Consider the following 14,462-nt stretch of genomic DNA (forward strand, 5'->3'; position numbering starts at 1 on the left):
CTCTATGGCCCAGTGAGAGGTACCAATGGCAGTCACTTTGCTGGCAATGACAGCCACCTCTAAATTTCTCTTTCCAACAGACACAATTTCTCGGGGTTTACTTTGTCTCATCCCAAGAGTTCCTTGCTAATGCCTACGTCTTAGCCGTGCTTCTGTTCCTTGCGCTCCTACTGCAAAGGACGTTTCTGCAAGCATCCTACTATGTCGCCATTGAAACTGGAATTAACTTGAGAGGAGCAATACAGGTACTTGAATGATTATTTTTTTCGCTTCACAATAAGAACCGCATTATTGTCCTCACGGACGCTCAAGAATGATTCTGCTGTGAATTTAATTTTTTTGTTGTTGCCCTTTAACAGAGTTTTGAAACAATAACCATTGACCAGGCAGTGTGACAGTGGAAAGTGCCTTGAGCTGGACTTAGGAAATGCAGTAGTTCTAGCCCCAGTTCTGCCTTGGACTAGATCTAAGATGTCAACTGCTCAGCCTTGAATGGGACAGACGTCGCTAATCAATCACAGCACTTTTTCCTGCTGAGTGCAAGTGCAGCCTCAGAATCCTTCTACAAATACTGTTCCAGGGCTCTGCTACCAGACAGTCTTCTTTGGGTACAAAGAAGCATGTTTGACATACCAGGATTAGATAGACTGTAAGATCTATGTGAGCTCTTAAATCTTGGGTCATGATGAGAGAGACGTATCCAGCCTGGTAGTTCTCTGGGTCTAGGTTCTTGCTCCTGCCTGCTGTGACTTCCTTCTCAGAGTCGGTTGAAAGGATGATCAAGGTCAGGAAGGAGTCAGGGCCCCTTTGGGCAAGGTGGTGAGGAGCCCCAGTGTTTTCATTACAATTTTGGTTCCCCTGTTAGAATGGAGAGACCCAGTGTGACAGTGGTTTAAATAGGATGGAAGTTTGTTTATCACGTTTAGTCAGGGCTGATACGGCAGCTACGCAATCATCAGAGACCTTGGCTCCTTCTGTAATGTTGCTCTGCCAGCCTTCTTACGTGACTTTTGTCTCATGGTTTAATGTGACTATCAACATTGCCACTATCATGTCTACATCTAAACCAACAAGAAGAAAGATGGGACAATCAGAGGGAACACTGCCTTCTTTTCAAATCATAATGCAGAAGTTGCACAGATCCTCTCCCATCCCACTGGGGAGAAATTGGCCACATGGCTATATCTAGAGAGGCTAGAAAGTGTGGTCTTTATTCTTTTTTGTTTTTTGGCCATGCCGTGCAGCACGTGAGATCTTGGTTTCCCAACCAGGACTCAAACCTTTGCCCCTGGTAGTGGAAGCATGGAGTCTTAACCACTGGATCACCAGGGAAGTCCCTGGTCTTTGTTCTTGACAGTCATATATGCCCTGCTAAAAATTCTTCTTACAAAAAGAAGAGAATGGAGAGTGCAGGACGGCTGGCAGATTCTGCTATTCCCAGCAATTCCCGTGAAGTCAGTAGAACACTAGGAAGTTGTGACTAAATCCCAAAGCCATCAACATTTCATTCTTCTGAAATGGTCCTCAAAATCATTAACACTGACTGGTCCTCTGGGAGCCAGGATCAGAGGCATTGAGGAAAAGGGACGGAGAGGAGAAGGGTATAGCCTGCACTGGAGACAGTGTCTGGGTCCAAACTCTGGTTATATTGATATAGTCCATGTGAGTGGCGCCCCCTGGAGCTGTATAGTGCACAGCTTGTGAAGCTGTCCTTCTCCAGTGGTTTTTCACTTCCTCACGAATGTCATCATGTGAGAATGGTGAAAGGATCCCAGGAAAATCTAAGACCCTTTAAGACTCACAGGGGTTCAGATCTAGGAGAACCAAGCTACTGTTAGTTCAGAAAACCTCTCTAAAATCCTAACCCCTGTTCAGACACCTCCAGTGACAGACAGGCATGTACCACCACAAACAACAGCCAATTTTGTAGTCAAGCAATTTTATAATTAACTCTACCTTCCGTTTCTGTCATAAATCACCCACTAGCCCAATATTTTCCAATTACACTAAAAGAGACAAATATGGTTTGTCAATGTATTAGCATGTAATTGTTTTTATTAAACTGTCTGCATCTTTTGCTCAAATAAGAGAGATTAATTCATTATGTCCCTGAAAGAAAATGCTGGCATTGATTATGGGAGCAAATTAGAAAAAAAATTCTTCCTTTCAGAGATTTACAGAAATTTATAGATAAGGGTTTATGTCTTCATGAGTTTGAGAACAACCACAGTTCTTGCACGAAAGGTTATGAAGCAAAATGCCTGTATTATATATAATTTTTGACATATACCAGGTTTCAGTTGTGTAATCCTGTATATCCTGGTCTTTACTTAATAATGCTTTATTTGATAGTTTACTGTACGTTCCTACTTCACTGAAACTAGATTTATTATTATTCTTTAAAGACTGATTGCACTTGACTTAGGATGAGCATGGACCTGTCAAAAAATGTCATTGCCATTATTTTAAACCTTACCCATGGTGTATATAAACTCAAAAAAGACAGAATAAGTTCATGCTTTAAGCAGACCTGACACATGAAAAAGCCTGGGTTTACACAAAAGATGAAATGAGGGCTGGGAATCCACCTTACAACAGAATGCACAGCAGAATCTCATTCAAGAGCAGGCATCCCTAGGTCATTTAAGACAGGAATGCATTTTTCCTTGTTTAAGGGCACATAGCCTGAAAATTGCCATCTTTTTTTTGGGGGGGGGGGGGGGGGAATCACTCTGCACTTAGAGCTTTTAAGTTCAGAGCTTTCAGGGAGCCATTACCATAGCTGCTCTCCGTCTGCCCTGGGGAGGCAGAACAAGGTCCTCGGGGGTGGCTGGGCTCCGGATGGTGCTGGGGCCGATCGACACGTGCATTTGTCTCACATAAGACCTTCCCAGGCTGAACTCTTGTTTTATTTCAAGGCTCAATTAAAACAGGGCTTGGGCCCAGAGCATACCCCCTTTCCCGGATGGAGAAGCCACATTAAAACAGATGACTGCTACCCTTCATCATCTTTATGGCTCTAAAGTGTGTTCTCCACTGGCCTCCGGTAAATCAAGAACACAACTGGATGTGAAGATCTGCTTTTAAGATTTAAAAGCTAATTAAGTCCTGCCTCCAAGGGAAAGGCCTTGCTTGCCAGGGAAGTAGCTTGTCATGCTGGCATAGATTCCTCGTGTGAATGCTGCCTCTCTGACTTGCTTGAACTGTAGTCAAAGCCCTTTACCTCTCTGAGCCTCAGTTACTCCATTTGTAAAACTGGAACAATCATGCAGTGCCCTTTACAGAGCTGCTCTGGCTCTCCATGTGGGAATGTCTGAGAAGCCCCTGGCACTTTAGAGACACGTGGCATCTGGCGTGGTGATTAGGATGCTGATGATGACAAATGTGAAACACTCTGCTCTCATTTCCAGACTAAGATTTACAATAAAATTATGCACCTGTCCACCTCCAACCTATCCATGGGGGAAATGACTGCCGGGCAGATCTGTAACCTGGTGGCCATCGACACCAACCAGCTCATGTGGTTTTTCTTCTTGTGCCCAAACCTCTGGGCTATGCCAGTACAGGTAAGGCATGTGTGCTTTATTGGCGGTTGGGGGACACAAAACCAGAATCCGATGGTACATGCCCAGCAGTTAGGAGCTCACCATCTTTCATTCCATGTTTGCCTACACCTTCCACCACCTTGGGTTCTCCATGGGGTGTACCCCTGGATACCTATACTGTCTCACACTTTGCAAGTGGTATCTCTCTTGATGATCAGAGAAGACAGTGTCACTGTGACTTTAAAAATGCAGCCAACCTTAAAAAAATATATATATAGAATAATCATGTGTGGAACACTTTCACAGACAGTAAAAATTGTATTAGCAAAGTACTTAATTACATTGAAAAGTGTTCACTATGTATTTTTAAGCAAAAAGAGTAAGTTAAAAATAGTATTCACAGTGTGCTTCCTGCTAAATTGGAATATACATAGATTCACACAGAAAAAAAGAAGATCTGAACGGCCTCGTGAGGGAATTATAAGTGATTGCTATTTTGTTTATGTGTTTCTGAATTCTCCAATAAGCCTGTGTTAATTTTGGAAATGTAAAACATGGCATTTTCTAAAGCCAGACAACTTTCGGGACTGGCTCTGGAGGAGGTGCATTCTCCCCCAACAACAGAATGAGAAGCCTCGACACGGTTTACCTGACTCCTGCCCCTTCTTCTCCATCTCCCATCTGGAGCTCTTCCACCACAAAGCCTGATTCCTGTCCTGTGCCTGGGGTTGAATCTTCACTTGGGTGCTCAGGCCAGAAGCTGAAGTCCCAGATCCATTCCCAGAGGGCCTGCAGGCTCCACGAGGGCTGCCTCGTATAGCAGAAAGTGCCTGGACTTGGGTGAGACAGGCTGATTCAAGTACTTAACCTATCTGAGTCTCAGTTTCCTCATCTGGGAAAAGGGAATGATTCCGACCCTCTGCAGCTGCTCTGATGATTCAATTAGATAATGTAAGCAAAGTACCAAGTAGAGTGCCCGGCACAGAGTAGTCACTAAGTAAACATCAGAGCCCTGTAACTTGCTCACTTTGATGTAAGAAATTTACCAATCCAGAATCCGTTGTTTCTTGGGATGTAGGTTCTGTAAACCTTAATCGAAAGTGAGTTTTATTGGTTTTCCTTACTTGTAAAGTTTATATTTAAGAGACACTAAAGACAAATATAGGGAGGCAGCTAGATAAGATTGGATGTATAGGGAGGCAGCTAGATAAGAGTGGATGTAGGGCAGGACATCTGATGGTCCTTTTTATGGGAACAGCCAAATACATCATTCCCCATTACCACTGACCACACCCGGACCTCTGTGCTCCCCTCCACTCTGCCAAGATGGATCAGTGACTACAGAAGCTATAGAAGGGCCTGGAGAGCTCATCTAATACAGTCACAGCCTTTTATCCTTTCTCTTGTGTTCCCTTGAACAACCCGTTTCGGAAGATTTTGTCCACCAAACCTGCCGCGTTTTTATAGTTGCTATTATTAATAGTGTTTATTGCACATGCAGGATTGCTAACAAAAGTAATACTACCTAACAGGGAATAGCCCCTGCCCTGTGCCTGGCCTGCCCAGCATCTCTCGCTTGTGTAATTAACTCTCACAACACGGGGGGTGGGAGGAGGGGATTAGGTAAGAGTTTTCACCTCCACAATTTACTTATCTTTGCTTATTTATCATGAAGAATCATTCGATTTTCTGTTTTAATTCCTCAAAGACTATACCTTTGCACTTACAGCTCTGACCAGCCCTCAAGACCCAGTGTTACCACCGAAATTGATACAATTCCTTTGACCAGGTCAGGATGCTGTGTGTAGGGCCACAGGGCACACGAGGCTTTTGATGGTATTGAAATGAGCTCAGAAGCCCCATTCATTTGTCCCCAAGGGCTCTCCCTGATTTGTAACCTTTTTATGATCACATATACTTTTTTTAATAACAAGTTTTATTGAGATATAATTCACCCATCTGAAGTGTACAATTCAATGGGTTTTAGCATGTTTACCGAGTTGTCCAACATCATCACAATTTTAGAACACTTTCATTACCCCAAAAAGAAACCCACACGCATTGGCGGTCACTCCTCGTCCCTGCCCCCAGCTCTAAGCAACCACTGATCTACATATACTTTTGAAAACCTAATGAAACTTTCTCCTTAGAAAAATAAATGTGCATTCACACATTTTGCCTACAATTTCAGGGGCCCTGTGGGCCCTCTGAAGCTATTGACAACCATGTCAAAGAACTTGGCCGTATTGGGGACCTCTGTGCTTCCTTATCCCCTGGGCATTGGAGGCCCAGAGAGAACAGGGCCTGGGCCACACAGTGAGCTGGTAGCAACACCATACTGGGTATCTCCTTTCTGTGGTTCCCAAGTGACAGTTCCTGTGAGGCTTGTTTGTTTGTTTGTAGGAAGCAGGGTCGGCCACCTTGTCTCCAGCTGTGTGCCAGGCACTGTTCTAGATGCTTATCATATATGTTCATTTAATCTTCCCCACAGTCCTGCTAAGTGGGCAATTAAAATCACCGTTTTAAAAATGAAGAAGCTGAGACTCCTCTTGTACTGCCAGTAAATGCTGGGACTGCATTCAAACTTAGGGCTGCAGACTCCTGGGAATGTGATTTCCCCACTACTACACGAGATTGCTTTCTTAGCCTGAGACTAGGAGGATAAAATAGTCCTTTTATTCCCCACACTTGCTTTGCACACTCAGAATCCCTGATTTCTGGTATGTTCTCTCACAGGGTCCTTTCAGACCCCTGCAGAAGAGTGGAGTGGACGAAGGGGTCTGGGGAGCATGACAAGGGGTGGGCGGAGTGTGAGGAGGAGCCTGTTGGCAGCAGAAGTCACATCCGCAGCTCCTGCCCCGGCAGCTGCCAGCCTTGGAGGCTGTGGGGGTGCAGACACTGAGCCCTCGCTGGGGCCCTGGTGGTGACTCTGGCAGTGCTCTGAGAGCTTCCGGCTCTACCCAAGCAGCTGAACAACACCCCTATTGCCTCCAAATGAGGACAGCTAATGGAAAGAGTGGATGTCAGGATAATTTTCCAGAGGAATGGTGGGAGTGGGGCCCAGCAAGAGTAGGAAAGTTTTTCACCTCCTAATGTGCTCCTCTGCCCATTCGTGCCAGCATCGAACATCAGTTAAACACTGGGAAGCAGGTGGTGAAGGGATCATTTACCAGCCCCCTAAGAATCTGCTAATGAAGGAAGCATTCTGTAATTAATAGACAGTACCGAGCCACCCAACCACTTCTTTGTCCTTGAAGTGGTGCAGGAGCTTAGTGCCAATTTGGTGTAGGGCTCAGGGAGTGCAGGGCCAACCCAGACACAATTTTTTCTTCAATTAAGGAAGACAGCACATCTGTTCCTCTAGAATAAGCCCTGAATTTAGAAGTGTCTGCCTTTGAAGGCAACCTGAGAAATTGTCATCTTGATGCTTTAGGGGCTGGCAAGAGTAATTTACACTTCTCATAAATATTCAGAAACCAGCTGTCATTTACATAAAGCTAGAAACAGAATGAATTCTCTTTTTAGAGGATACCTACCAGATTCACTAAAAATTAAAGACACCAGGAGCATAAGAATGAAAAGTAAGCTCTCAGACCCTGGACTGGATTTGTCTGGCATGGGTGCAGCTATTTTGCCCCTTTGCTCATGTATCACCTTTTTCCAACGAGAGTGAAATATCAGCCTTGATAAACAGCAAACAGAACAAAAGGTGCTGTCACTCACTGTGCAACCTCAGCTCTGAGACTTCCATCTGGAAAGTAGGCTGGAGAGAGTTAATGCCTCAGCCAGCCTTGCAGATAAATGCAGTTAGTTACCAGCCCAGAAACTCTCTGCTTTGTGAGAGCCCATCATGTTAATCCCTCCTTCTGAAATTGCTTTGTCACACCTCCTCCTCTTTCCCCCAAGTTTCCCCCGAGAAACTTTGGAAAGCCGGACACCAAGGCATGTCCCGCTTTCGAGCACTGGGGTACCGGAGGTTTGCCTGTACCCCCTGGCAGGGAAGCCCCCAGAGCAAAAAGAACTCATTCCCATGGCCCTCCCTCAGATCATCGTGGGTGTGATTCTCCTTTACTACATCCTTGGAATCAGTGCCTTAATTGGAGCAGCTGTCATCATTCTCCTGGCCCCTGTCCAGTACTTTGTGGCCACCAAGCTGTCCCAGGCCCAGCGGAGCACACTGGTAAGGATCTGCGGGTGTGCATGCGCCCCTGTCCCCATCCTTCCCCCACGCATCTGCCTGCTCCCTCGCCCCTCCCACTAGTGGGTCCCCTCACTCCTCCCCCAGATGCCACCAAAAAGCGCCCCCCATGCAACCACACTATGATTGACCTTAAGCAGGTCACTTCAGCCATCCAGGCCTCAGTTTCTTTGTGAAATGGGATTATTGGACCATCCCTGTGGAGACAGAGGCCGGCATAGTCTGTAACATGATGAGGGGATTGACTCACCTCCCTCTTCTTGGGGGCAAAAGAACCCCTTCGCTGACTCAGTGACTCCTGGCAGGAGTATTCCAATGAGAGGCTGAAGCAGACCAACGAGATGCTCCGTGGCATCAAGCTGCTCAAGCTGTACGCCTGGGAGAACATCTTCCGCACGCGGGTGGAGATGACCCGCAAGAAGGAGATGACCAGCCTCAGGGCCTTCGCCGTCTACACCTCCATCTCCAGTGAGTCCCCCCGAACCAGCCAGCCCTGTGTGCTGCTGCCTACATGCAAGGATAGGGTGTCAGGGCTGGGGGAGGAAGGGGCGGGGCAGAAGCCGGAGCCTTTGGGATCATCCCATCCAGGAGAGCCTCAAACTGTCTCTTGTAGCAGAGCTACGAGAAATCAGTGTTCTTCAGCCATTTATCCAACAAACGTATTGAGCGCCTGCTACGTGCAGGACACTGGGCTAGCCCTCAAGGTGCAGTGATGAGAAAGACAGACGTGGTATTTGATATTTTATTAAGCGAGTGTGTTATGGAGAGGCAGCAATAAATGAATAAATAACAGTAGTTTTGAATTCTCCCAAGTGTGGGAACTTCTTTTCAATAAGTCATACTAAGCTGCCACTGCCCTAAGGAAGCTACAAGGAAGCTCTCATCTACCTGGGGCCATGAGAGGGAGAAAATTTCTCTTGAAAGAACAAAAGCTCAAGCTTGATGTACTCACAGCTGTAGGGACTGAATTTATATTAGTCAAGTGGTTTGGGAACCCCAAGTCCAGAAAATAGAAAGGAAAAGACCAAAACTGGTAAAACACCTATGGTTCCAGAAGACACACATATTAAAACCATTTTCCAGAGAACATAGGACTCTAGTGGCAAACACTCCTGTTAAACAATGAGCTAAGAATAAAGATATAAAAATCCACCAGAAAAGATGCACCACCAGAGTGAGAGTCAGTAAATGCAAAAAATAGGAAAGTTAGTTCCTCACTATCTGGAGATGATAGACTAGTCTGAAAGAGGTCATAAAATAAGTGTGTTAAAATAATTAAAGAGCTAAAGGAAGGCACAAGGCAAAGCGGTAAAAAGAATGGCAAAAGAATTTCTAAAAATTAAAAATTTAGTTATTGAAATTAATTCAGATGGCCCCCTACTCTGAGTGAGCACATGGAGGTCAGGTGATGGATGGAGTCCTGGCCCAAGTTTATCTCACAGTTGGTCTAGTGGCCCCATGGGGTCACCCCTTTGTGGTTACTGCCCAAGTGCAGGATTGGGATGTAGATATTTAGCAGCTAGAAGACCTCATACTGATTCCCTGATCTGCCCAGTTTCAGAGCCATTTTGGTAGGAAGGACCAAGAGGAAGCCCCCAAAGAGAAACAAATAAAAAGGAAACAAAAAGCAACTCAATGTACAGGCTCAATGAATTAACATAGCTGAAGAGAGAATTTGTGAATAAAAAGATAGATCTGTGCAAATTACACAGAATGTGGTAAGGAGAGGTGAATGGAAAATGTTTTTTGTAAGTTGGGAGAACCATTTTACAGATGGGAAATTCAGGCCCAGAGAGGGCGTCTTCCTGAGGTCACTCCCGGGGTTGCTGGCATGGCTCAGACCAGATCCTCTGGAATCTCTTAGACTCCTGGCTTCGTGCCGTTTTCCACCCAGAGCCGGGAACCTAGGTGGGGTGAAGAAAACTTAGAGCACAGTGGAGCACTATTTTCAGGCTATTGTCTCTGCCTAGAAGAGAAACAACCTAGAATGGGCTCTGATGGAAATGGGAAATAGGGAAGGAAATTAGGAGAGGTAGATGCTAGACCGCCTGCCCCAGCTGAAGTTGGTTCCGGTGTGCCAGGAAGAGGCACACCTGTGGGCCTGGCAGCGGTGGGCAGCAGTGGAGGGTGCACCAGATGTGTCTCCCAGAGAGGCACGTGGAGAATGAGGTGGTCCCTTGGGTCATCTGTGTGTTCCTGCAGTCACATTGCCTAGAGAGAGGGTCTGGTGGGGCCAGGTGGCCAGCATCCAACCTGAAGTTTCTCACAGGGTGGGGCTTGCACTGAGCACTTCCTTGTGTCCAGCCAGACCATGGTGTCCTGGTCCAGGCTGCAGTGGCCAGACCATCCACCATCATGGCATTAGCCACGGCATCCTACACAAAATCCTGCTAAGAGCCGATGCTCTCAGAATGGAACAGTGAGCAGGACGGGCTTCCTGGCTTCCTCACCAAGACCCTCCAGGTTTCTCAGCTGTGACCCTGTGGGCTCCGAGCACCCCCAAGCTGAGCACCTGATAGGACAGGAGAAATTGGGAAGGAGACTGGGGAGCTCAGGGAAACCAGTGTCCCCAGCCCCAGGCCCCCTTCAGCCTCTCTGTCAGCTCTGCCTACCCCTGGACCTGGTCGTGGTAACAGTAACCGCACAGCCCTGTGAGTTACAGACACCTGCCTTCCAGACACCCCCTCGGGGGAACAGCTGCTGAGGTGAGGGAGGGCTACCCCCTCCCGGCAATAACGTGGCAGGGTAGAGTAGGGCACCTGCTCACCGTTGCTACAGTGGGAGAGAGGGAAGGGAAGCAGTAAGGAAATTGGTGGTGCTGGGTCCCCAAGATTCCTGGCAGCAAAGTAGGGGAAGCCTCGGATCATAGAGATGGGGGCAGGTGGCAGCTCCTTTGCTTCTAGGAGACGTGTGCTCATTTCCCGCAATCTGAACTGCAATCTGCTGGGACATGTTTTCCTATGTAAACAACATTGTAAGAGGCCTAGGTTCCCAGGCCAGCCTACAGAAGCCTGTCTAGTAGGTGTCCTTTGTCCTATGGGGCCCCCAGAAGACTAGCCATGGCTTTGTGAAGGGGCTGGGGCCAGGAGGACCTGGGGCAAGGAGACTGCATGTTGTCAAGAGCTGAGATGACTCTGGAAGGAGTCAGGGGCTCTGGAACTAAGCATGTCCAGCATGTGGTGACCTAGAAAGATAAACAGAGCAGCCCAGGCTAGTCCCTGGAAGAGGGCAGAGGGGAGGAAGGGGAAGAGCCCTCTGGGAGAGAGAGCTTTGAAACCCAAGTGCTGTTTGCCTTTCCTGGGATGGGGAGAGACAGGGTGGTAGGGTGGGGGCATCGCCAGACTGCAGTTATATGCTTTGCGTGTGTTTTCATTTACCTCCTCCCAGACCTCCTGCCTTCTGCTCTCTGTCACCCGGAATTAGGACACAGATCATTAGGCTTGAGGTAATGGGGCATCTTTCATTCTCGCCTCTGGCATCAGCCATGGGGTACTGGTGCCACAGAGGATCCCTGGAGTTACGTTTCCTCATGGGGCCCATCCTGGGGCTTCCTGCTGGGCTTTCAGTCTGGTCATCGTACACCAGGCAGTCAGATTGTCAGGCAGACAGTTTTACCTCTGACACTCTATCCGATGGTCTCACTGTCAGCATCACTGAGAGCTCCTGTGTGTGGAGCCCTGAGTTGGTGCAGGGCAGGGCAGCCCAAGGGGGTGAAGAGGAAATGAGTATAGATCCCCCCCCATCAAAATCCAGAATCAATATTTCTTCTCAAAAAAACCCAGATGTGAGTAACTCGGAGTGTGTTGGATGAGCCCTGCCCTGTGCTAAGCACCGGGAGGGATGCAAGAGACCAAAAGATGTGCTCTTGTTCTCAAGGAGTTTATACTCTGCTAAGAAGTCAGAGCTAACATACATGAAACAGTGTGGCAGGGAGCTCTCAACCACAGGGACCTGCTCTGTGCTGGCTGCCCAGCAAGCCTGACTGTACTTAACTTTGTGAAGTGTGTAGCCCTATTGTCCCATTTTACAGCAGGGAAGACTGATGCTCAGGGAGGTGAAAGGACTCTCAGAGGTCCTCAGCCAATAAATGGCAGAGAACAGAGAAGTAGGAGGCCCACATGGGCTCAGAGTTCACACAGAGCTTCATGCAAGAGGAGGCTTGGCTGCACCTGGCACAGGCAGAGTTTCAATGAGCAGAAGACAAAGTGGGGAAAAGCTGCGGGTGAATGCTGTGGTCATTCCCCTTAGAAGTCAATTTGACCCTTATTTCCTTGCAGAACCCTCATAGCTCTAGGTGTCCAGTCCAGCCATGAATTTGAGGACAAGCTTTACAGGGTTGAAAAAGGGGTCCCAGGACCTAACCATCAACCAGCCAACATGCTGCCAGTTCATTCTGTCCTTTGTGCAGCACCCATTCCAGAGCCTTCTCTCTGTGCCAGACTCTCCTGAGGCCCTGGGCATTAGAGAGGGGCTGCCTGGCCCTCACCGTCACAGTCCTGTGGGAGACCGTGCCGTGAACAGGGGCCGTGCCTGTGGTCAGAGCCCTGGGGTCGGTTCTAAATCCCCCATGTTCTCTTTTATGGTGCACACCTGGCCCTGGCCTCTTTTATTTCTTCCATTCCCTTATCTAATAAATATTCACTGAGCGCCAACCATGGGTCAAGCCCTATGCCAGGCCTGGGGGATGCGGTGGTGAGAAGAAATATTGGTCCCTGCTGCAGGCTGCTCACTTCTCGTAGGGAAGCCAGGCGTGCAACTGTGTCACGAGTGACAGGAACCAAAAGGGAAATCCATCAGAGGAGCACCCAACCTAGTCTTAGGGGTGGAGGCTGTCAAGGAAGCCCTGTCCCAGGTGAAACCCATTGCTGATGCCCAAGGGATCACATGTCAGCCAAGTGAGGGGAAGAGTGTTCCCAGCACAAAGGCCTAGAGGTGAAAAGGATGATGGTGTGTTCAAGACTCAAGTATGATGTGGTGAGGAGGGGGTAACAAGCCCAGATCACGCAGGGTTTTCTCTTGGGCGCGGGGTTTTCTCCTGAGTCAGGAGAGGCATTGAAGGATTTTAAAGGAGAGATGGGTTTGCCATCTCTTCCAGTGTTCTGTGGTCAGGGGTCTTCCCTCTTCCCCGTTGGGTCTGAACCACGGTCATGTGGTTCACATTGGATGAATGTGACTGGCCTCATACTGTGTCTCGAAAAACAAAAAACAAACCCCCAAACCCAACTCTGCCATGGATAGGGGTGTGGGGTGGGCAAGACTGTGCCTGTGAACCCCTTTCACAGGACACCCAGTACCTGCCCCGCCCCACGACCCAGGGCCTGGCTATTCTCAGCAAGTCTTATGCTCCCTGTCTCTTCCTGGGCACAGGCCCTGACTCAGAACAGCCAGTGTCTGGGGCCAAGGAGACCCTCTTCCTTCTCCAGCATCTCTGAACTTCTTCAGAATCTGCCCTTCCTTTCTCCAGCTCCTGCGGTCACAGTGGGTTGCTGAGGCTTATCCTGGCCTGCAAGGGGTGCAGGGGTTTCCAGGTGGCTGAGGGCATGCTGGAGGCAGAAATCAGTGTGGCTGTGAGCCTCCTGCCTCTCTTCCACCGCCTCCAGCGCTGGACACACCGCTAGCCTGCTTTCCTTCCCTCCGTTGACTTCCGACTGGATATCCATCGAAATAGCCCCATGCACTTCAAGAGGCCTCTCCCCTCCTGCAGGTGCAGCCTGCCGTTAGGCCCAGGCTGTGAGGGGGCAGCTCCTCCCCTGGCCCCGGGCGGGGAGGGGGTGAAATTAACCAGAGGCACAAATGGCTCGCTGTGCCTCCCGATGCATGGCTTCTGAAATATTTATCAAAGCGTTGGCAATGAAAAGCTCCTGCTCTTGCCGTGCGGGGGCTGGCACCCCCAAGGCCGGGCAGCATTCCTCAGCCAAAGGCAGGGGGGTAGCAGATGATCTGAGCCCTGCTTTGTTTTCAGTTGAGTTGTTGTTTTATTTTGTTTGGGGGGTGTGAAAAGCTGACACCGTTGTTCACTACAGTACCCCCAGAACCCAACATGATGCCTGGAACAGAGGAGACCCTCAAAAAAGAATTTCGGAGTGAATATTCTTTTAAAGAGAATATTCTTAAAAGATGGAGGGAGGATATTAAAACAATAACTACCCTTATTTCTACACCATGACAGAAAGGCTCTCCCTCTTGAAGGTGGCCTTTCAGGCCTGCCTACGTGCAACTAAACTTTTCCATAACAGCATCACACACACACATCATTTCATAATCTTCTGCTTTCACTCAGTGTTATTTAACAGTATTTCCTACTCCCTAACATTCAAGACTTGAGCACTGTCATGCTCTTCTTTTTTTAACTTTTTCCTAGATCAAATCAAAGTGAGTCAGCCCACCCCATGCCAAAGTTGGAGAGAAATCTATTCTTGGTCATATTTCCCACTCCTCCACTGCCTTTCATGTCCTATAGGCCTTTATGTGGTTCAGGAAAACAGAGGCAAGGCTCAGGTCTCCAAGCCATGACAGCTGGGATGCCCGGCTCCCTTCCCTCTCCACCCCACCCTCAACCCAAGCACAGTGGTGTCTGCTGAGCCCAGAGAGATGCCAGAGCCTGTAGCATCCCAGGCCTCCCAGTCTCTGGCACTGACATCCCCAGTTCCAGCTGTATTTACCCCAGACCCTAATGGGGTGATCTTCAGAGAGGCCTTTAAAACACAAGCAGCTGGCGA

The 14,462-nt window shown here is 48.3% G+C and overlaps 1 protein-coding gene across 5 annotated transcripts in view; it reads left to right on the forward strand.

Moving 5' to 3' along the window:
• Nucleotides 1-14,462, forward strand: part of ABCC8 (ATP binding cassette subfamily C member 8) — a 75,544-nt gene that overhangs the window by 21,562 nt on the left and 39,520 nt on the right. For all 5 annotated transcript variants that reach the window (XM_057748816.1, XM_057748815.1, XM_057748817.1 and 2 more), the window contains exons 7-10: nucleotides 81-245; nucleotides 3,411-3,566; nucleotides 7,591-7,725; nucleotides 8,049-8,211. In XM_057748816.1, the coding sequence (XP_057604799.1) occupies nucleotides 81-245; nucleotides 3,411-3,566; nucleotides 7,591-7,725; nucleotides 8,049-8,211 (619 nt within the window). The remainder of the gene's footprint in view (nucleotides 1-80; nucleotides 246-3,410; nucleotides 3,567-7,590; nucleotides 7,726-8,048; nucleotides 8,212-14,462) is intronic.

Source organism: Hippopotamus amphibius, chromosome 9 (genome assembly GCF_030028045.1).
Source record: "Hippopotamus amphibius kiboko isolate mHipAmp2 chromosome 9, mHipAmp2.hap2, whole genome shotgun sequence".
NCBI lineage: Eukaryota > Metazoa > Chordata > Mammalia > Artiodactyla > Hippopotamidae > Hippopotamus > Hippopotamus amphibius.